This window comes from Marmota monax, unplaced genomic scaffold (assembly GCF_021218885.2).
Source record: "Marmota monax isolate L192 unplaced genomic scaffold, Marmota_monax_Labrador192_F-V1.1 WCK01_AAM20220418_F8-fsc00017, whole genome shotgun sequence".
In the NCBI taxonomy this organism is placed as follows: Eukaryota; Metazoa; Chordata; class Mammalia; order Rodentia; family Sciuridae; genus Marmota; species Marmota monax.
The window spans coordinates 17,951,871-17,972,475 of NW_026695241.1; the positions used below are offsets into that span (position 1 = coordinate 17,951,871).

Consider the following 20,605-nt stretch of genomic DNA (forward strand, 5'->3'; position numbering starts at 1 on the left):
TATATCACTGACCTTTTTTATTTTGAGACAGGGTCTTACTAAGTTGCCCAGACTGGCTCAGACTTGGGATCCTCTTGTTTTAGGCCCCCAAGTAGGTGACATTATAGGAGTGTGCCACTGTACCTGACTACCGTAAAAGTAAAGAAAGAAAGAAAAAAAAAAAGAATGGTATATATTAACAGTTTCCCTTCTATTCTACATTGTTAAGAATGGTCTTCATTCTCTGTCCCTGCCTTCCAGAAAACAATCAGTGTTGCTTGCTTATTCTGTAACTATTTAAAGATTATTTTTATATTTGGAAATGCTTATAGGAGTATTTATTTTTACCCCTCTGTTTATCCAAGCAGTAGCATTTTTAAATATCTTGCTCTTTTTGTTTTTTATTTTGTTTTTGCAGTGCTGGGGATCAAACTCAGGGCCTTATGCGTGCTAGACAAGTGCTCTACCACTAAGCTATACTCACTAGCCCAACCTTACTTTTTTTATGTGATAATAGCTTAGAGATTGTTTTCATATCAGTATGTGAAGAGCTTTCTCATTCTCTTAATTTTTTAAACAGTAGCATATGTTTAAACAGTAGCATATGTATGGATTACCATAATATATTTAACCAGTCCACTGTCAATGAACTTTAGATTGTTTCCAACCTTATTCCTGTCAATAATCTTTAATTCTGAAAAATCAGTTCTTAAAGTAGAATTGCTATTGTGGGATATCTGCATCATTATTGAATATATAATGCCAAATTACCTTTCATAAGGGTCGTACTAGCTGTACACCCACCAGAGTATTAAGAGGGTTCCTGTTTTCCCCACAACCTTTCTATCATAGGACATGATAAAACTTTTTCATTTTACCCATCTTATAGGAGACCAATGGTATCACATTATGCTTTTAATTTATAATATTTTTTATTAAGAATGAAGTAGAAGCTGGGCATGATGGCATATGCCTGTAACCCAGTGATTTGGGAGGCTGAGACAGGAGGATAGTATCCAAGGCCATCCTCAGCAACATAGTGAAAAACTGTCTCAAAATTCAAAAAAATAAAAAGTGCTGGAGATGTGGTCAGTGGTAGAGGCACCTAGGTTCAATCTCTAGTACCAGAAAAAAGGAAGTAGAACGTCTTTTTCATACATTTAAAAGTCATTTAAATTTCTTTTCTGTGACCCATTATTCATGTCCTTTGCCCATTTTTGTGTGGATTAGTTTATTTGATTCTGTCTTTTCCTCCTGCCCCATGCTGGCCAAGAACCTCTAATGAAAAGCTTTTAGAGTTTGTTGAATATCAGATATGGTTAATCAGCTTTTTGTCACTGGGAGAAAATAAATTTAGTGTACCAGAAAGTTTTATTTTGGCTCACAATATTAAATGGTGTAGCCATAGTCAGATGGCTTCATTGTTTCTAGGCCTGTGGAAGGCAGAACATCATGGCAAAGGGCATGGCAGAGCAGAGCTGCTCAGCTCATTGTAACCAGGAAGCAGAGAGAGGGAGAGAGAAGGAGCTAGGGATAAGATACACCCTTCTAGGGCATGCCCCCAGTGACCTACTTCCCCCAACTAGACCCTCCCTCCTACAGTTTCCCTAGCCTCCCAGTAATGCCTTTAAATTATGAATCAATCAGTAGATTAATCCAGTGATGAGTTTGGAGCCCATGATTAAATCACCTTCCCAAAAGAAGATTTACCTCTGAACATTGCTGCATTAGGGACCAAACTTCAGTACATGGGTCTTTGGGGGACATTCTAGATCCAGACCATAATAGATGTCAAGCATTTATTTTAGGTTGGTTTAGTTCTTACTGTCTTGCAGGTATCTCATGGTCCATCAAAGAGACTGCTGGTAATAGTGGGTCAAGCCATGAGGGACGTGAACAGCTAAAGAACCGAAACAGCTTCTCCTATGCACAGCTACCCAAACCTACTTCTACCTACTCCCTGAGCAGCTTCTTTAGAGGTAGAGTGATGGTTAATGGGATAGGGAAGTTTTTTCTTTCTTCAGAAAAATACTCAGGCTATAATTTCCATTTACTCTGGGGAAAAAAATTATTGAAGGACAATGAATTTTTGGATCTGGCAGCCGAATATTAAGAGTGGGAGAAATAAGAAATTCACAGGCATTGGACTATATTTGTATAATATGATGAACAAAATTGACATTAATCCTGTGAGAGACATTGAAGAAATTTGCCTGTATCAAAATTTCTCCTTGTCCCTTGTGCAGTACTATTGGGAATATTAAATGGTGTAGCCAGTGTAGAAGATAGTATGGCAGTTCCTCAAAAAAATTAAACATAGTATTACTATGTGACTCAGCAATTTCACTTTTAGGTATATGCCAAAAAGAATTGAAAGCAGGGATTTGAATAGGTATTTCTGCACTAATGTTAGTAGCATTATTCATGATAGCCAAAGATTAAAAATGTCCCTGTGTCCATTGAGGGAAGAATATATAAACAAAATATGATATCCATAATTCAGTGGAATATTCAACCTTAAAAAGACAAGAAATTCTGATACTTGCTAAAATATGGATGAACCTTAAAGGCATTATGCTAAAAAAATGAGAAAGACATAAAAGGACAAATATTGTCTGACTTAATTTACATGAAGTCCCTAGAGTAGGAAGATTCGTAGAGACCCAAAGTAGAAGGTGGTTATCAATGGCCAGGACTGAGAAGAATGGAGAGTTATTGTTTAAGGACACAGAGTCTCAGTTTAGGATGATGAAAAGTTTTAGTGATAATGGCAAAATCATTAAACATGAAGGTACTTAATGCTACTGAATTACATAGTTAAAAGTGGTTAGAATAGTAAATTTTATTGTTATGTATGTTTTACCGAAGTTAAAACTTTTTTCCTCCTTCTTTTTTTCTTGAAATAGCAGCTTGAGTTTCTGAAGTCAAGTAAAAGCTTTTTTAAGTCTTAAATTTCAATACTGTGTAATAAGATTCTATATACACTGCATCCTTAACTAAATCTAGGAGGCTACGACTTGAATTCTGTTGACCTCTTCTTTTTTGTGTTCTTTACCTTTAGGTAGAACTAGACCTGGAAGTTTCCAGTCCCTTTCTGATGGTAAGGTATATCTCTTGATTGCTGTGGGAAATGTTTCTGATCTGGCATTCAGTCTGATAGGGATGTAGGGACAGGTGGTAATTAGATAACCAGCTGAACTTTTTTCTGAATCTACCACCATTATTAGAGATTTTTTTTTTTTTTTAAGAGAGAGAGAGAATATTTTAATATTTATTTTTTAGTTTTTTTTTTTCCGGTGGACACAACATCTTTGTTTTGTATGTGGTGCTGAGGATCGAACCCGGTCCGCACGCATGCCAGGCGAGCGCGCTACCACCTGAGCCACATCCCCAGCCCCAGAGAATTTTTTAAAAAAATATTTTTAGTTATACATAGACACAATATCTTTATTTTGTTTATTTATTTTTATATGGTGCTTAGGGTCGAACCCAGTGCCTCACATGTGCGAGGCAAGCGCTCTGCCACTGAGCCACAACCCCAGCCCCTAGAGAAATTTTTTGATGCTAAGTAAGGAGGTAGAAGTCATTCAAGCTACAGAGACAACAGATAACTTCTTAGGGGTTTTGTGTTGGGGAAGAACTGAGATCTACTTTTGGCCATAAAGATAGCTTGGGAGGCTACAAGTCTGAAAATATGTGTGTGATAGGAAACAGCAGAGGAAAGGAATAACTAGAAACAGGACTCCGGGTGCCTTTTTGAATCAGCTGCCTATTCTTTTTCAGCTCTGTCGGACACACCTGCCAAAAGCTATGCTCCAGAACTGGGGAGGCCCAAGGGGGAGTATAGGGTGAGTTATTTTTAATATTGATGTGGCTGTACACAATATAAAGTACCTTGACCTATGTTACCTTGCTTAACTTCCCCAACTCTCCAAGCAGATATTACGGTTATATGTTGCTTAATGACAGTACATGTTCTGAGAAATGCATTGTTAGGTGATATCACCATTGTGCAAATAATGTAAGGTGTACTTACACAAACTTCAATGGTAACGGTGTATTATACACCTAGGCTGTATGGTATAGTCAATTGGGTCTAGAGTTTAAAGTTGTAAAGCATGTTACTATACTGAATACTGTAGGAAACTGTAGCACAGTGGTTAAGTATTTGTGTATCCAAATGTATCTTGTTCTTCTTCTTATTTCTTTTTTTCAATGCTGGGGATTGAACCCAGGGCTTCCTACATGTTAGGCAAGCACTCTAACACTGAGCTATACCCTCAGTCCTTTAAACGTATTTAATATAGAAAAGGTATACTGTAAGTACTTACGAGGCAGTAGGAACTTTTCAGTTTCATTATATAGTCATATGGGATCACCATTGCCTATGCAATCCATTGTTATTTATGTCATTCTATAGCACATGACTGTATTTTAACACCTCTCCCCCATCTTTCTAACCCTGTTTTTATAGATAAGAAAACTGGGTTTCTTAACAGTAGTGCTTTCTTGGGGTCTCACAGCTGGGGAAAGGTGGAACTTAGACTCAAAAATCTGTATTTTTCAACTCAATCCTAGCATACTTTCCTTACCCATTATGCTGACTTTGTGTGTGTGTGTGTGTGTGTGTGTGTGTACTGGGGATTGAACCCAGGATCACTTAACCATTGAGCCACATCCTTATCCCTTCTTTGTATTTTATTTAGAGATAGGGTCTTGCTGGGTTGCTTAGGGCCTTGCTAAGTTGCTGAGGCTGGCTTTGAACTCACAATCCTCCTGCCTCAGCCTCCCAAGCTTCTGGAATTATAGATGTGTGCCACCGTGCTCAGCTGTGCTGAATTTTGAAGGCTATACTTTGAAACTCATTGATCTCTCTGCAATCTGGAAGCTTGGTGGAGCTCATATTCTTATGAAATGTGTAAAAATGCAAATTGATTCATAGGAAGAAACTATATTCTAAGATAAAAAAAGGAACATGTCTCAAACTTCTGTCTTTCTCTGGCCAAAGGTATTAATTATTAAGAGCTCAACACTTGACTGTAACTGCATCTAGGGGTTAAAATCCTGAACCAGTAGGCATAGGGTTACCATGCCTGTGGTTCTTCCCTGTCTGATCCATCTCTTCCTGCCTGCATTGTCCCTGCTCTAGTTACTTCAGAAACTCTAAACAGCACCATCCCAGTTCTTCATTTTACTCATTGGTTTTCTCCCATAAACTGTTTTCCGCTTAGAGACAAGACAGAGTTTGAGGTGAGGAGCTGGTACACTGATAATTCTGATACCTTAACTTCCTGGAATTCATGTGTTGCTAATATTCCAGGATTACAGCAATGAGTGGAGCCCCAGTGACACAGTACGACGCCTCCGGAAGGGCAAGGTGAGGGCACTGGAGAGAATTCTGGTAGGATTCTTTGGTAAGCTGGATATCTTGTTCCCTCAGGAAGGATATCTTGACCTCTCTTTTCAGTTTCCATTTGCTAAATGAAGTGATGTTGAGGAGGAAAATAAATCCACTAAAGTTGAAAATTAGTTGTACAATTTTTGACTTTATCCAGGGTTTAGTGTTGCTTTGACAGAGTAGAAAGTAAATAGAGGTGGATGATAGGAAAAAATACTTTGAGAGTGAGAATAATCTTTTAAGTTTTCTATGATCTGTTGTGTTAATTTTTGTATATGGTGTGAAATAAAGGTTGAGGTTCATTTTTTTTCCATATAGTTCCCCATTTTTTTATGGCACTATTTGTTCAAAAACCAATAATCCAGCTGGGGTTGTGGTTCAGTGGTAGAATGCTTGCCTCGCACTTGCGAGGCACTGGGTTCGATCCTCAGCACCACATAAAAATAAATAAAATAAAGATTTAAAAAAGAAAAACCAATCCTCATTGAACAGCCTCAGTAAGTACCTTTTTTGAAAATCAATTGACCATATGTGTGTACATTTATTTCTGGACTCTTTATTCTAGTTCATTGATAAGTCTGTTCTTGTGTAATTACCACAGTCTTGATTATTTTAACTTTGTAGTAAGTATTGAAATTGGATACTTTAACTCTTCTAAAGCTTTCATTCTTCAACTTTGTTCTTTGCTTCCAAAATTGTTTTGGTTATTCTAGATCATTTATGTTTTCATGTAGATTTTTGTATCAGCTTGGCAGTGTCTACAAAAGAGCTGCTGGGAGTTTGATTTGAATTGCTTTGATTCTGTAGATTAATTACGGGAGAATTAGATTGTAATCATTAATGTATCAAATGACTCATAGATCTTAATGTAAGTGCTAAATCTGTAGAGGTGGAATTTTTTATGATCTTGAATTAGGCAAAGATTCATTCCTTACAACACAAAAGACCATAAAGGAAAAAAATAAATGGAACTTCATCAAGATTATAAACTTTGGTTTTTTGAAAACAGTATTAAAACATGAAAAGACTTAACCATTACTAGGAATAAATATTTGTAAAATTAACATATTATAAAGGACTTTTATCTAGGATAGTCCAATAAAAAATTGGCACAAGATTTGACCAGATACATCACAAAAAATGAGGGGCTGGGGCTGTAGCTCAGTGATAGAGCACTTTCCTAGTATGTGTGAGGCACTGGGTTTGATCCTCAGCACCATATGTACGTAAATAAGATAAAGGTATTGTGTTCATTTACAACTAAAAATATATTTTAAAAAAAAGATAACATGAATGACCCGAAGAACGTGAAAGATGGTCAGCATTATAGTTATCAAAAAAATGTGAATTAGGGCTAGGGGTGTGGTTCAGTTGCAGAGTACTTGCCTAGCATGTGTGAGGCACTGGGTTCGATCCTCAGCACCACTATAAATAAATAAAAAAATTAAGTTACATCAACTAAAAAATATTTTTAAAAAATGTGAGTTTGAACCATAAAATACTACTAAATCCCCAGTAGAATGGCTAAATTTAGAAAGACTGTGCATATTAAGTGTTGGGAAGATACAGAAGAACAAGACCCATATATGACTGGTGAGAACGTAAAGTTGTAAAGTTACTTCAGAAAATAGTCTGTTGATTTCCTTCTTTTTTTTTGTACCAGGGATTGAACTTAGAGGCATTTTATTACTGAGCCACATCCCCAGCCTTTTTTATTTTTTAATTTGAGACAGGGTCTTGCTAAGTTGCTTAGAGTCTTGCTAAATTGCTGAGGCTGGCCTTGAACTTGTGATTCTCCTGCCTCAGCCTCCCAAGCCAGTGGGATGACAGGTGCATGCCACTACACCCAGCCTTGTGGTTTCTTATTAACATATACTTATTGTATGACCCAGTAATTTCACTCCTAGATATTTATAGTTCAAGGCAAATTAAATGTATGTTCATACAAAGACTTGGGCACAAATTTTCATAACAGCTTTTTTTAAAATAAGCCCCCAAAATGGAAACCACACAGTATCCAATAAATGGATAAAGAAGTTGTGGTATATTCACACATGAAAACAACTAACCTAAACAGGAAGAAACTAGTGATACTCAACACAACACACAGCTTTATCTCTGAAACATGATATTGAGTGAGAGAAGCCAGTCACAGAAGAGTAAATATATGATTTTATTTTTGTAACATTTCTAGGAAAGGCAAACTCACATTAGCTGAAAACAGGAAAGTGGTTGCCAAGGAATGGGGATGTCAGAGTGAACGAGGGACCTTTTGGGGTAATGGAAATATTCTGACTTTGTTGTGGTAGTAGTAACGTGATTGCACATCCTTTTAGAACTCAGTGAACTATATATTTGAGTAAGGTAGACTTTATTGTGTATAAATTACACATTATTAAACAGCAAGTGATCTGTTGATTTTGTCAAGGCTTCATTAGCATTTTATAGGGCATTGGGCTGGACAAGAGAGGATGTAGGAGTCTCCTCTCTCATAGAGTACTGGGGACCATAGTGTAAATATAGAGACTCTCCTTGGGGACATTTGCTTTCATTATTGCTCATTTCTTACTATTAAAATGACAAAGGAATATAGGACACTGTTTTTGTTTTTTTTTTTCCTTATGTACTAATTGTGTTCTTATGTGACCAGGTCTGTTCACTAGAAAGATTCCGCTCCTTACAGGACAAGCTACAACTCCTGGAGGAGGCAGTAAGCATGCATGATGGAAACGTCATTACTGCAGTAAGTTGTGAGATTTTGTTGTTTCCATTGATTTCTGAAAATCCTGTCAAAATAGACTTTACCATTTTGGGTTTAAATGTCAAGTAAAAATTCTGGATTTTCCCCTGAGGTATAGGATTCTCAACAGTTTCTGCTCCAAGGCTCAGATGGTGGGACAACCATTGTGTGTGGAACTCTTTATTGTAACCCCCAAATCAGAAAATTGGCTACTTTATATAATATGTATAAGAAAATAGGGCTGAGGTTGTGACTCAGTGGTAGAGTGCTTGCCTAGCACGCATGAAGCACTGGGTTCAATCCTCAGCACCACATACAAAAATAGTTATAAAAAATAATAAAGTTTCTCCTTTAAAAATACTCAAATAATATCCTTTAAAAAATAAATATGTAAAATAATCGGAGAGAGGAGAGATGTGAGACCAAGGAGGTATCTCTCAGCTGCTGTGGGCACCACAAGGGGTCTCCCGAGGCACAGTTCAGTCCCAGATATCCATCACCTTTCTTTCCATTCCCATGGAGAGGTCTATTGTCTGTGTCTTGTAGAGATTCCTGAGTTGCTGACTTCATTCACATTAGGTGATAGGGGAAGGGCTTTGTATTTGAAACATTGCTCATTCTTTGTTCTTTTCCCTCTAGGTTTTGATCTTCTTGAAGAGGACACTGAGCAAAGGTGAGCGTGATTTGATGGACACCTTTAGGAGAGAATGGCATGCGGCTTTCATGCCAGAATTCACCATTATCAAATCTGTTTTAGAGACAGCTTGCGTGGCTGTCACTCGGAACACACATCACATCTCTGAGGTCATCCTTTAGGGTTACTACATTAATGACAAAGCCCCCTCTATTTATTGGACAGATTGTGGATGACTGTGTGTTTGAGGAAGTAAAAATCCATGCTAAATGCCTGCTGTGTGGGTTGATGAGAGCTGAAAGGCTATTCAAAAGCTCTGAGTTAATGTGAACCTTAGAGGCTTTGATAGGGTTGAAACTTAGGAGTAGGCCATCCTTAGTTTTTGCTTGCCTCTGAGGAGAGAATGTTTGGAAGGTGTTTAGGAGGCCAATTTCACACTTGAGTAATAAACTTTCCTCTTGTCTCCATCTAACTGTTTCTTCCTTTCTGCCAGAAATACTCTTCCGAGAGCTGGAGGTGCGACAGATTGCCCTGAGACATTTCATTCACTTCCTTAAGGAAATAGGGGATCAAAAGCTGCTTTTAGAGCTCTTCAGGTAAGAACTGATGATCCTCTGTTCAATAAACTTTACTAAGTACTTTTAAAAAGTACTCTAAGAAATGGAAGACACTGTCATTTTTCTGGAAACAATTAAGACAAGATATTGAAATATGATGACTTAACCCCATGTACTGGGGTACATGACATTACAGCAGGATGTTAAGAACCAAGCTGTAGAGTCTGACATACCTGGCATGAATTTAAGCTCTATTATTTAGCTTATAGAGTAACCTGGAGCAAGTTTCCAGACTTCTCCATGTATCAATGTTCACACCTATAAAGTGAAGACGATGGTACCTACCCATAGAGTCATGAAGATTGAGTTAGTTTTGAGACTTAGCATTTAGCATAATGCCTATTCATTAAGATTTTTTTAAAATAAAAGACCTAGATTAAATGTGTCTTTTATTAGTCAGCCCTAAGTGATGCTAATGAGAAATTCAGTAGAAGAGAAGAAAACATGACTTTCAGTCAGGATACCCAAGCATAATCTCAAGGCAGTGATTAGGATTTGAGTTGGGCCTCTGAGGCTAGGTAGGTTTCTGATTGGTGAGAGATAGGCAATATCTGCTGGAGATAAAGGAGGGTGGGATGTGATCTTCTGTCATGTTTTCCTTCTAGTTAGTGGGACTATTTCCTGCCCTTGGATTAAAATGCATGGACATTTTATCCTTTCTTCAATATCAGGGAAGGGGTTGGAAACCTATTTAGGCTCTGTGGCTCAAGATAATTCTGGTTACCCAGAAACTCCAGAACAGTAATGAACTGCATTGAAGACTAAGGTGGGGAAAGCAGGTTACCTGATTAAGGTCAAGATTACAGATGGTTAACCAGGAATTTGCAAAAGAAGAGTTCCTGGAGGTAGGCTAATTTCTGACTCTTCCTGCCTGCCTTTGAAAGAAGCTTTATCAAGTATCACCTCCATGCTAAAGCATGGAGGCTGTCTCTTCAGAGTCAGGAGGATTCAGAAGACAAGAGTCCTTGTGTCTTAAGGCCTTACCTAGCTTTTGGGGGAGACCAAATATATTGTACTCTGTACATGAAAAAGAACAATAAAGAATATATCTTTAAACAATCTCCAAGATTGATTTAATAGATTTATTTAATATTTTTAAAATAAACAAGGTTACTTTGGGCCAGAGTAGGTTTGGTTTAAGCTCTTTTTTTTGTTTTGTTTTGTTTTGGTTTAAGTTCTTATTACCCTGTAGTGCCTTCTTGTCCTTACATTTCATACAACTAGAAAAAACAGGAAAACTGATATGTGAACCACCAAGTGTTTTGAAGGGGTTGCTGGAGGTAGAAAGGCTTATCTTATGTATAGAACATTCACCCTATTTTTTGAGGTTATATGCCACATATCAATAGATAAAAATGCCCTGCTCCCTTCTGCTTCTTCCCAGGTTCCTAGATAGAACAGAAGAGCTTGCGGTAAGTGTGGCCTTTATTTCAGTTGGGGACCTATCTAATAGACATCTAAGCCAAAACCCAGTTTCCAAGATCCCAGACTGTCCTTTCCTTTGATATTGGTAATATCCAGAAGAGAAAGGCATCTAGGAAACCTGAAAACTTAAACCAAATGATATATTGCTTTCTTTTTCCATGCTCTTTTGGTTGGGCTTAAATCTTTTTTTTTTTTTTTAAGACAGAAAGAAGAGAGAGAATTTTTTATATATATTTATTTGTCAGTTTTTGGTGGACACAACTTCTTTATTTTATGTGGTGCTGAGGATCGAACCCAGCGCAGTGGCTATGTGCAGTGGCTCGCCTGGCATGCGTGTTACCACTTGAGCCACATCCCCAGCCCGGGCTTAAATCTTTAAAACAGATTTAAAGTGAATGAATACTGGACCAAGCAGTTTGTAATTTGTTTTCAAGTCCTTGTTTGTAGGAACTTTTGGGATTTGGCTTCCTTTTTTTCCCCCCTTGAAAATATGTCTTTTAAAAATTTTTTAAATTTCTTCTTTTTAGATGAATATGATGGTGAAGTGTATTTTGACATATTACACATATATGGAATTTATTCTAATAAGGATGGGTTTTGGCTTCTAAGACTAAAGATATTGGAAGCTAAGAATAAAAAGCCATATGTAGGTCAAGAAGAAAGAAAGGGCTTATCTTATGTATAGAGCCAGGTGTGTTGGCACATATATGTAATCCCAGCAGCTTGGAAGGCTGAGGCAGGAGGATCACAAGTTCAAAGCCAACCTTAGCAACTTAGGGAGACCCTGTTGTGAAATAAAAAGTTTAAAAAGGACTGGGGAACTGGGGAATGTGGCTTAGTGGTTAAGTGCACCTGGGTTCAATCTCTGATACTAAAAAAAAAAAAAAAAAAAAGGAAGAAGAAAGATAGGTGTATATATCTTGGCTGAGTGTTTGATTACCAAGTGTGATAATTGGTTTCTTTGGCAGATTTTGACAATCATAGAATGAACTGAAATACAAAAACAAATCTGAAATTTTACCAAAAACTTAATTGTATTATTAAAACTTTAGTGAACCATTTTTTAAAGTTTGATATTATAGTGCAGCAATAGAATTTCTTAGCAATGTTGATAGCAGGATTATTCCTTTATCATTGTACTGCATATCTGTGATGATGTCAGTGATACTCATCTAGCACATTTAATAACATTATTAACCTTTACACAGCAGAATTCAGGAAAATGTTTGTCCAATATTTTCTAAAAGGAACCTGTACTAAAATTCAAGCCATGGGAAAATTTGAAATATCTTTTATCTTAATCTACAAAAAATTACTGACAGTCTGTAGTAATCATTTGAAGAGCTTTTTGTTTCTGTTTTTAATCTTCATAAGCTCAAAACCATGAGGAACTATGTACAGTGGCACACATCTGTAATCCCAGCTACTCTGGAGGCTGAGGCAGGAGGATCACAAGTTTGAGGCCAGCCTTAGAAACTTAGCAAGACCCTGTCCCAAAATTAAAAATTAAAAAAGGGCTGGGGAGGTAGCCTAGTGGAAAAATACCCCTGGGTTCAATTCCCAGTACCAAAAAAAAAAAAAAAAAAACCCTAAAAACCCATAAGAAGGCTGGAGTTGCAGCACAGTGGTAGAGTGCTCGCCTAGCACATGCGAGGCCCTGGTTCGATCCTCAGCACCACATAAAGAGAGATAAATAAAATAAAGGTAATGTGTCCAACTACAACTAAAAAAATAAATTAAAAAAAACAAAAACCATAAGACCATGAAGAATTTTCTTCATATAACATTCTTAAAGAGTTTGGTTTTTTTGAAGTTTGATTATGAGAATAAATGTGTTTTTTATCTAGAATTTTTATCTAAAATTTATCCTCATTGTATTGAATTGAAGATGATTAATCATGCATGTTGTTGTATGTAAATTTAGCTTTTTCCAACTTTGTACACTTTTGAAGTGGCAAAACTGATAATCTACCTTTAGTCCGTTCTCCTAGGACATAAAGATTTCCCAAGTAGAATTTTTCTTGAAAAACTTAAGAAGAAATGGAATTGATTAACAAAAAATTAACTGTGGTTCTTAAAGGTACTTCCTTCAATATTAAGAATTCTGTGTACCAAATATTTTTCGAAGACTAAATTATGACATAAAGTGATTTCTATTATTTTGTCTTATATCATCATTTACATTTTTAAAAAAATATTTATTTTTTAGCTTTTAGGTGGACACAATATCTTTATTTTATTTTTATGTGGTGCTGAGGATCGAACCAGTGCCTCACGCATGGCAGGCGAGCACGCTACTACTTGAGCCATATCCCCAGCCCATCATTTACATTTTTGTAAACATTCTGTTAGCTCTAAAAGGATGTACTATCCTTCCTGAGGCCATTGTATTCTCTTAATTTTTGTATGTTTTTATCAATTTATTTTTCATGTCAATCTATTTATTTTTCACTTCTTGGAAGGTTAATGATTATTTTTTGAACATTTTTTTTTAGTCGTTGATGGACCTTTATTTTATTTATTTGTATGTGGTGCTGAGAATCGAACCCAGTATCTCCCTCATGTTACCACTGAGCCACAGCCACAGCCCTGGAAAGTTAATGATTATGTGTAAAATTTCAGCTATCACAATTCTAATGATTATTGTATCACTTAATTCATAATAACAAATAAATCACTTAACTCATAATAACAAATACATCAGGGTCTGTTTGTTTTTTGTGGTACAGGGGAGTGTACCCTTGGCATTGTGCATGTTAAACAGGAATTTTATCATGGAGCTGTTTCCTCAGCCCTAATCAGGGTGCTTTTTAGAATTTCAAAATAGAAAATACATGAAGAGATTTTCTTTTGGAATTACATGTAGAACCTATAGTATTTAAATATGAATATGAGTAGTTAGCTGTGAGCAGTGAATCAGGATGCCATGCTCTGTTTGTGTTACTGATAGTGTTAATTGTTAGATATTTTACAATCATATTTAAGTGGTTGATCACTTATGTGATTAATCACATAATTGGTTAAGGATTCTAGAAATAAACATTTAGCATTTTGGCCTTTCAAAAGCTAAGACTGAAGGAAATAGCCATTATTGGTTGCATTACTAAGTCTAGAGCCAAACTTCAGCTAAAGCTAGGTGCTCTATCTACTTAGTGCTTCATTATAGATCAGCACTATCCAATAGAAATTTCCTGTGATGATGAAAATAGTCTATATTTCTTCTGTCCAATATGTTAGCTGCTAGTGCCTGTACCTTTTGAGTGCTTACAAAGCAGATAAGGCAACTGAGGACCTGAATTTTTAACTTACTTAATTTAAATTTTAAACCAAATGTGGCTTGTGGCTGCCATATTGGACAGTGCAAGTAGAGATGAACCTACTAATGATTTTGTACCACTTTTGCCACTAATGATTTTGTATCACTCTCCCAACACATGCATAACCATTAGCACCCAGATGGATCTCTAAGAATGAAGAATTTGGTTTTAATTTTTTGTTTTGTTTTTTTTTTTAAGCATGGAAAGTCCACTTATTCGGCTACCTTCCTCTTCAAAAGAGACAATATGGCTCCAAGCTTTTCTCTGTTTTTGTTTTTGTTTTTTTTTGTAGCTAACTCATTATCGAGAGCATTTGAACATTCAGGACCCTGAGAAGCGAAAAGAATTTCTTAAGACCTGCATTGGGTAAGTATGGGAGAGGAATGTATGCATACCTTTATATAGAGGGAATGAAGAGAATAAGAGGGTGGAATGGATACGTAGGGAGGGAAAGGCTGACAGTGAACCTCACGGGATGGCACCAAAGGTCATCTTGTTTAGTGGATCCCAAATATTAGTTCCCCAAGTGTTTTTACTGTTTTATGGTAAAGTGAGAAAAATAAAGACAATGTAGAGAGTTTTTCCCTACACCTAAATTTATTTGAGATACTATCTTTTATTCTTGGATTTTGTTCCCACCTCTCCCCTCCTTTTTTGGTAGTAAAATGGTTGTAATTTTTTTAGATGATCTTACGTAATAAAAAGGTCATAACTCTTTATGGACCTGTAGACCTCATGCATTTTTGGGGGGTGTGTTACTGGTCCTTGAAACCCCAAAATCCAAGTATAAGCTTTCATCTAGAATATAAATCCTTGTAATAATATTGTTCCTATGCTGGCGTGCTCTGTTGTTAGAAGTAGTTCATTTTATTGTTGGACACCTCATTATTGGAAAGTGCTCCCATGTGTTAAGCTAAAACTTGCTTAACTCTATCTTTCAAGTCAGGTTTACGTCTACCACTAGTCCTCTCTTTTCCAGGTTCAGTGTTCACAGTTGTTTCAGCCATTCCTCTTGTGACCTGATTTCCAGATTTCACATTTAGAAATTTGCATGTTAGTGGAATCTTTAATTTTACCAAATACTGAGCTGTGTCAAATGGCCTCTGGAAAACAGAAAAGTCAGAGTAGTGCCGTAACAAACCTATTGCTGTCTCCCTTTATCTCTTATAAAAAATTCACTGTGGCTCACACTTATCTGGGATAGTGTAATTGAATTTCAGAATTCTTCCTGGAGTGAGTGGAGTCGGGAGTAAGGCAGCACTTTCTAAAGGGTAGATCTATGAACTGAGAGTTTAAAATCTGGCTTCTATTCCTGGCCTTACCCATTGGTGTGCCACATGACTTTCAGGTAAGACACTGACCCTCAACTTTTTCGTATATAAAAACATGGTTTTGAAGATGGGACCTTTGACATTTGGGTAGATCTTTGTAATCTTTGCTAATCTACAAACCTATGACTGTGCTATGTAATTTATTGTTATTACTCTGCAATAAAAAAATGGGTGACAAATTTAAGTGCCCTTTAGGTGGAATTAAGCAGTGACCTGTGTTACAGAGGTTTATTGGGATGTGGATGATGGGCAGTTGGCTAGGTTCACTTACTAGCTTTGTGATTCACGCCCCAAACATCCAACTTCCAAAAGGTGAGGATTCTTATTCATTCTACATCAGAATCGCTAATTATTGTGTTTTTGGACTTTTAAGAATTCCTCTTGAATTGGCAAAATCTTAAATACAAAATGTAAGCCAAAGGTCTACTCTGTTTTCTGCTTTCTCTCTTCCTTAAAGAGGTGTTCTAAAGGTGAATTGAGATCAGATTTGTAAAGCACCGTGAGCCTTTGTGCTCACAGTGATAATTTGGTTGAGTTGAGTGTATTTCTTTTTTGCATAGAGAAAGAGGTACTAACCTTCTGGCCCTCTACCAGTTTGCCATTTTCAGCAGAAGATTCTGCACACATACAAGACCATTATACGCTCCTGGAACGTCAAATCATTATTGAGGTTAGACTTCTCATCTCTGTTCTGCTTTAGTGCCCAGGCTAAATGCCATTCAGCATCTAGGAAACTCTTATGCTCTGCACTTATTTGTCATTTCCTGTTACAGTCTCTAAAAGCCTTTTATTTCCTTTCTGTACACTATAGCCCCTTCCTCGATTGTTCTTAGGCATTCTTTTTCTTCTCTTGCTAACATGAAAGTATTTGCTCTTCATTCTGAAACTCCCATGTTATCACCTCTTCTGCAATCTTTTTATTCAGCTTAGATCCATGTTTTTTAATAGAATTTAACTGCCCTTTGGGATATCCTAAGCAATTTCTTCTTTTTCTCTTTTTTTGCTTCATTCCTAGGGTGGGAAACACAACTGCTGTGGTATTAAAGGTTTCCCTCCCTCTGCTCCATAGACATTGTGTTTTTTTCACTTGGCTCACTCCATCACAGGCAAATGATCGGCATCTAGAGTCAGCAGGACAGACTGAGATCTTCCGAAAGCACCCACGCAAAGCTTCCATCCTCAACATGCCACTAGTGACAACGCTTTTCTACTCCTGCTTCTATCACTACATGGAGGCCGAGGTACAGGCAAAACATGAAAGAAAGACCCACAAACTCTCATTGCCCAAGAAGAACATAGTTCAAATCCAGTATTTTGATGCATTCTTATAATAGTGAATGCATGTAGTTATGAATGCATGTAGTTATCAGAAGTCTACCTGGAAGCTTTCCTGGCCCTCAACAAGGGTGAGCCAAGAGGGAAAAAATCTTACAGAGTTTGGCATCCTTGCATACCATGTTTTGTCTCTGGTGCTGGTTCCCATAGTAGTCTCTTCAAAGGCCCATAATTTCCAGTGGATTGCCATGGTATAGAGAGCCACAGCAGCATGTCAGGTAGCTGTTAATCCTTCTTAAAAATGTTTTTGAAGAGATTTGGACTTAATGATCACAAGTGGATATTTCCCCCTTATTTGATTTTGTTGTTTGTTTGTTTTGGCACTGTGGATTAAACCTGGGAATATTTTACCACTGTGTTATATATTTCCATCCCTTTTTATTTTTGAGACAGGATCTCATTAAGTTCCTGAGGTTGGCCTTGAACTTGCAATCTTCCTGTCTCAGCCTCCTGAGCTGCTCTGATTACAGGTGTTCACCACCATACCCAGCTTCTATTTGGATTAGCAGAAAGTTGGAAAGAGCACCTTCCTTTTTAATCCAGTTCCTTGATAAACTAGGTTGTAATAATTTCACTAAGCCCTCTGGAGTTTTTCTTGTAAATTAATTTCTGGGTTTAAATAGTTATAAAATGAGCTGTAGAGAGTCTGTAGTAAAAAGGAAAATGGGAGATTGGGTGATCTCATTAAAGTTGCTTTTTCCACTTTAATCCTAGGGGACATTCAGCAGTCCTATCAACCTGAAGAAGACATTTAAGGTAGGTACATATTGATCTGTGTTTTATATAAAAGTCATATCAGAATAACTACATGGAGTGGATTTGCTTGATAACTCTGTACACCAAGTTCTTTGATGCTCAAGGTTAAAGGTAAAAGGGAATGAATTTGTGGGAAATGAGAGAACTTGAACCAAATGGTGTATAGTAGTGCTGGGCCTTGGAAGTTAAGAGATTCTTGTTGACCTGAAAAATTTATTGACTTTAAGGGGTAGAATCAATACCATGGTATATTTTTCTTTTCTAAAATTCTCAAGCACCTCTATAGATATATTTTTTTTTTTAAAGAGAGAGAGAGAAATATTTTTTTTAAAGAGAGAGAGAGAGAGAATTTTTTAATATTTATTTTTTAGTTCTCGGCGGACACAACATCTTTATTTGTATGTGGTGCTGAGGATCGAACCCTGGTCGCACGCATGCCAGGCGAGCGCACTACCGCTTGAGCCACATCCCCAGCCCCAAAACATTTCTGTTTTCCCTTAATTTTTCCTGCTCTCTGATTTTTAGATCCCAGACAAACAGTATGTGCTGACAGCCCTGGCTGCTCGTGCCAAACTTCGAGCCTGGCATGACGTAGATGCCCTCTTCACCACAAAGGTAGGTGTCCTGGAATTGCTTTATACTGCTAAGGCCTTGGGAGAAAGAAGGGTCATCGTATCATTTTGTAAGTCCTAGTAACTTTTTATTTTTTATATTTTTGGTACCAGGGATTGAATCCAAGGGCATTTAACCATTGAGCCACATCCTCGGCCCTTTTCATTTTTTATTTAGAGATAGGGTCTCACTAAGTTGCTTGGGGCCTCTTAAAGTTGCTAAGGCTGGTTTTGAACTCAAAATCCTCCCGCCTCTGCCACCCAAGCTGCTGGGATTATAGGTATGTACCACCATACCTGGCTCAAGTTACTTTTTGAGCTTTTTCCCTCCAACCTTTTATTTTCTAAAATTTCAAACCTAAAAAAAGAGAATATACGTGGTCTTTACCACTTCAATAATTTATCAACATTTTTTGCCATACTAGCTAGCTTTTTCTTTCTTCTATATACATAGATTTTTTCCTGAGCCATATGAAGGTAAATTGCAGACTTTATGACACTTCTTTCTTAAATACTTAAGCATTAACTCCAGAAAATAGTCTCTGTCTCCAGAAAATTGACACTCATACAATAATAATATCACATATATTTGCTATGTATATATAGTCCATAATGAAATAATATAGTCTGAATTTATTTATTTATAGCTGTTTTTGTATTTACATGCTATTTGGAGCTAATTAAGAACCATGTATTGCTTTTGGTTGTAATTTCTTTACTAGTTTTTACATTTTTTGATAATTATTATATACATTAAGGAGTGACACATGGGATTTTGATATACATAGTGAAATGATTATAGTCAACACAATTAACATCCATCTCACAGTTGCCATTTTATATATATGTGGAATAGTTCCTCAAATCCACTCTTAGCAAATTTCTAATATACAACATAATACTATTAACTTTAGTCCTCATGTTGTACCTTGGCTTTCTAGATTTATTTATCCTCTATTATTGTGACTTGTACCCTCTAGCCTGCACTTCCTCTGTCCCTTGAAATCACCGATCTCCATTTCTATGTATTTGACTTTTTTTTTTTTTTTTTTTCCAGATTACACATATAAGTAAGATCTTGCAGTATTTTTCTCTATGTGTCTGGCTTATTTCATTTAGCATAATGTCCCCTGGGTTCATCCAGGCAGTTACAAATGGCAGAATCTCGTTAAGATAGAGCACTCTCGCATTGTTTACATGTGTGTACACCCATATACATCAGTTCTTTATCCATTTGTCCAGTGATGAACGCTTACTTTTTTTTTTCATATCTTGGTTGTTGTGGATAATGCTGTAATGGAGGAGGACGTGCAGGCGTCTTTATGAGGTGGTGAGTTTATTATCTTTGGCGTACACCCAAAAGAGGGATTACTGCATCATATGATAGTTTTAGTTTTGATTTCTTTAGGAACCGTCATACTGTTTTCCATAATGGCTGCACCAGTCTTTATTCCTACAACAGTGGACACACATTCCCTTTCTACACACCCTCACCAACACTTACTACTGCTTGATTTTTTGACAATGGCCATTTTGGCAGGTGTGAGATGATACAGTGTTATTGATTTGCATTTTCCTGATGATTAGTGAATACTGATCAGATACCTGCTGGCTGTTTTGTACGTCTATGGAGAAATGTCTATTCAGGTCAGTTGCCCATTTTTAAATTGGGTTATTTGTATTTCTGCTATTGAGTTGTTGAATTTTTTATAAAAGTTTACATATCAACCCTTTATCAGACATATGGTTTGCAAATATTTTCTCCCAATTCATCGGTTGCCTTTTTATTTTGATTGTTTGCTTTGTTTTGCAGAAGTTTTTTAGTTTAATGTAGTCCCTTTTATTTATTTTTGCTTTTATAGCCTGAGCTTTTGACATGATATCTGAAAATTCTTTGCCAAGGCCAGTGTCAAGGACTTTTCCCCTTATGTTTTCTTCTAGGAGTTTTATGATTTCAAGTCTTATATTTAGGTCTTTTGTCCATTTTAAGTTGAGTTTTATATGTAGCATAAGGTAAGAGTCCATTTCATTTTTTTTTACTTGTGGAAATTCAGGTTTCCCAGCATCATTTTCTAAAGGAACTATGCTTTCCCCCTTGTGTCCTCTTGCTGCCCTTGTTGGAAATTAGTTGACCACATATGCTTGGTTTTATTTCTGGATTCTCTTTTCTGTTCCACTAGTCTATGTGTTTGTCAGACACATATCGTTTTGATTATTATATTTTTAGATTATAATTTGAAATCAGGACATGTGATGCCTTCAAATTTATTTTTCTTGGATTGTTTTGGCTATTGGGGGTCTTTTATTATTTAATACAAATTGGTTTTACATTTTGAATATCAGGGTTTTTGTCTTTATGGATTTGAGAATTTTCTGATTTTCCTTCTTGTCAATGAATTGGTTACTTTTAACTACCAAAGTAAAATGTACCTATATCAAAATCAAATACTACATGAAAGTAT

At 36.6% G+C, this 20,605-nt stretch overlaps 1 protein-coding gene across 6 annotated transcripts in view; it reads left to right on the forward strand.

The window, feature by feature from the left end:
- Vipas39 (VPS33B interacting protein, apical-basolateral polarity regulator, spe-39 homolog) overlaps nt 1–20,605 on the forward strand; it is a 30,164-nt gene that overhangs the window by 5,528 nt on the left and 4,031 nt on the right. For 2 of the 6 annotated variants that reach the window (XR_009226360.1, XR_006851033.2), the window contains exons 4-17: nt 1,815–1,958; nt 3,041–3,079; nt 3,763–3,827; nt 5,300–5,356; nt 8,028–8,120; nt 8,757–8,790; nt 9,245–9,347; nt 10,753–10,780; nt 14,403–14,476; nt 16,036–16,111; nt 16,548–16,682; nt 17,491–17,532; nt 18,058–18,147; nt 19,446–19,473. Coding sequence is in view for 3 of the 6 variants with exons in the window: in XM_046440750.2 (XP_046296706.1) it covers nt 1,815–1,958; nt 3,041–3,079; nt 3,763–3,827; nt 5,300–5,356; nt 8,028–8,120; nt 8,757–8,790; nt 9,245–9,347; nt 10,753–10,780; nt 14,403–14,476; nt 16,036–16,111; nt 16,548–16,682; nt 17,491–17,532; nt 18,058–18,147 (980 nt within the window). In the remaining 3 variants the exon portion in view is untranslated. The remainder of the gene's footprint in view (nt 1–1,814; nt 1,959–3,040; nt 3,080–3,762; nt 3,828–5,299; nt 5,357–8,027; nt 8,121–8,756; nt 8,791–9,244; nt 9,348–10,752; nt 10,781–14,402; nt 14,477–16,035; nt 16,112–16,547; nt 16,683–17,490; nt 17,533–18,057; nt 18,148–19,445; nt 19,474–20,605) is intronic. The other 4 variants (XM_046440750.2, XM_046440753.2, XR_006851034.2 and 1 more) reach the window with 3 other exon arrangements.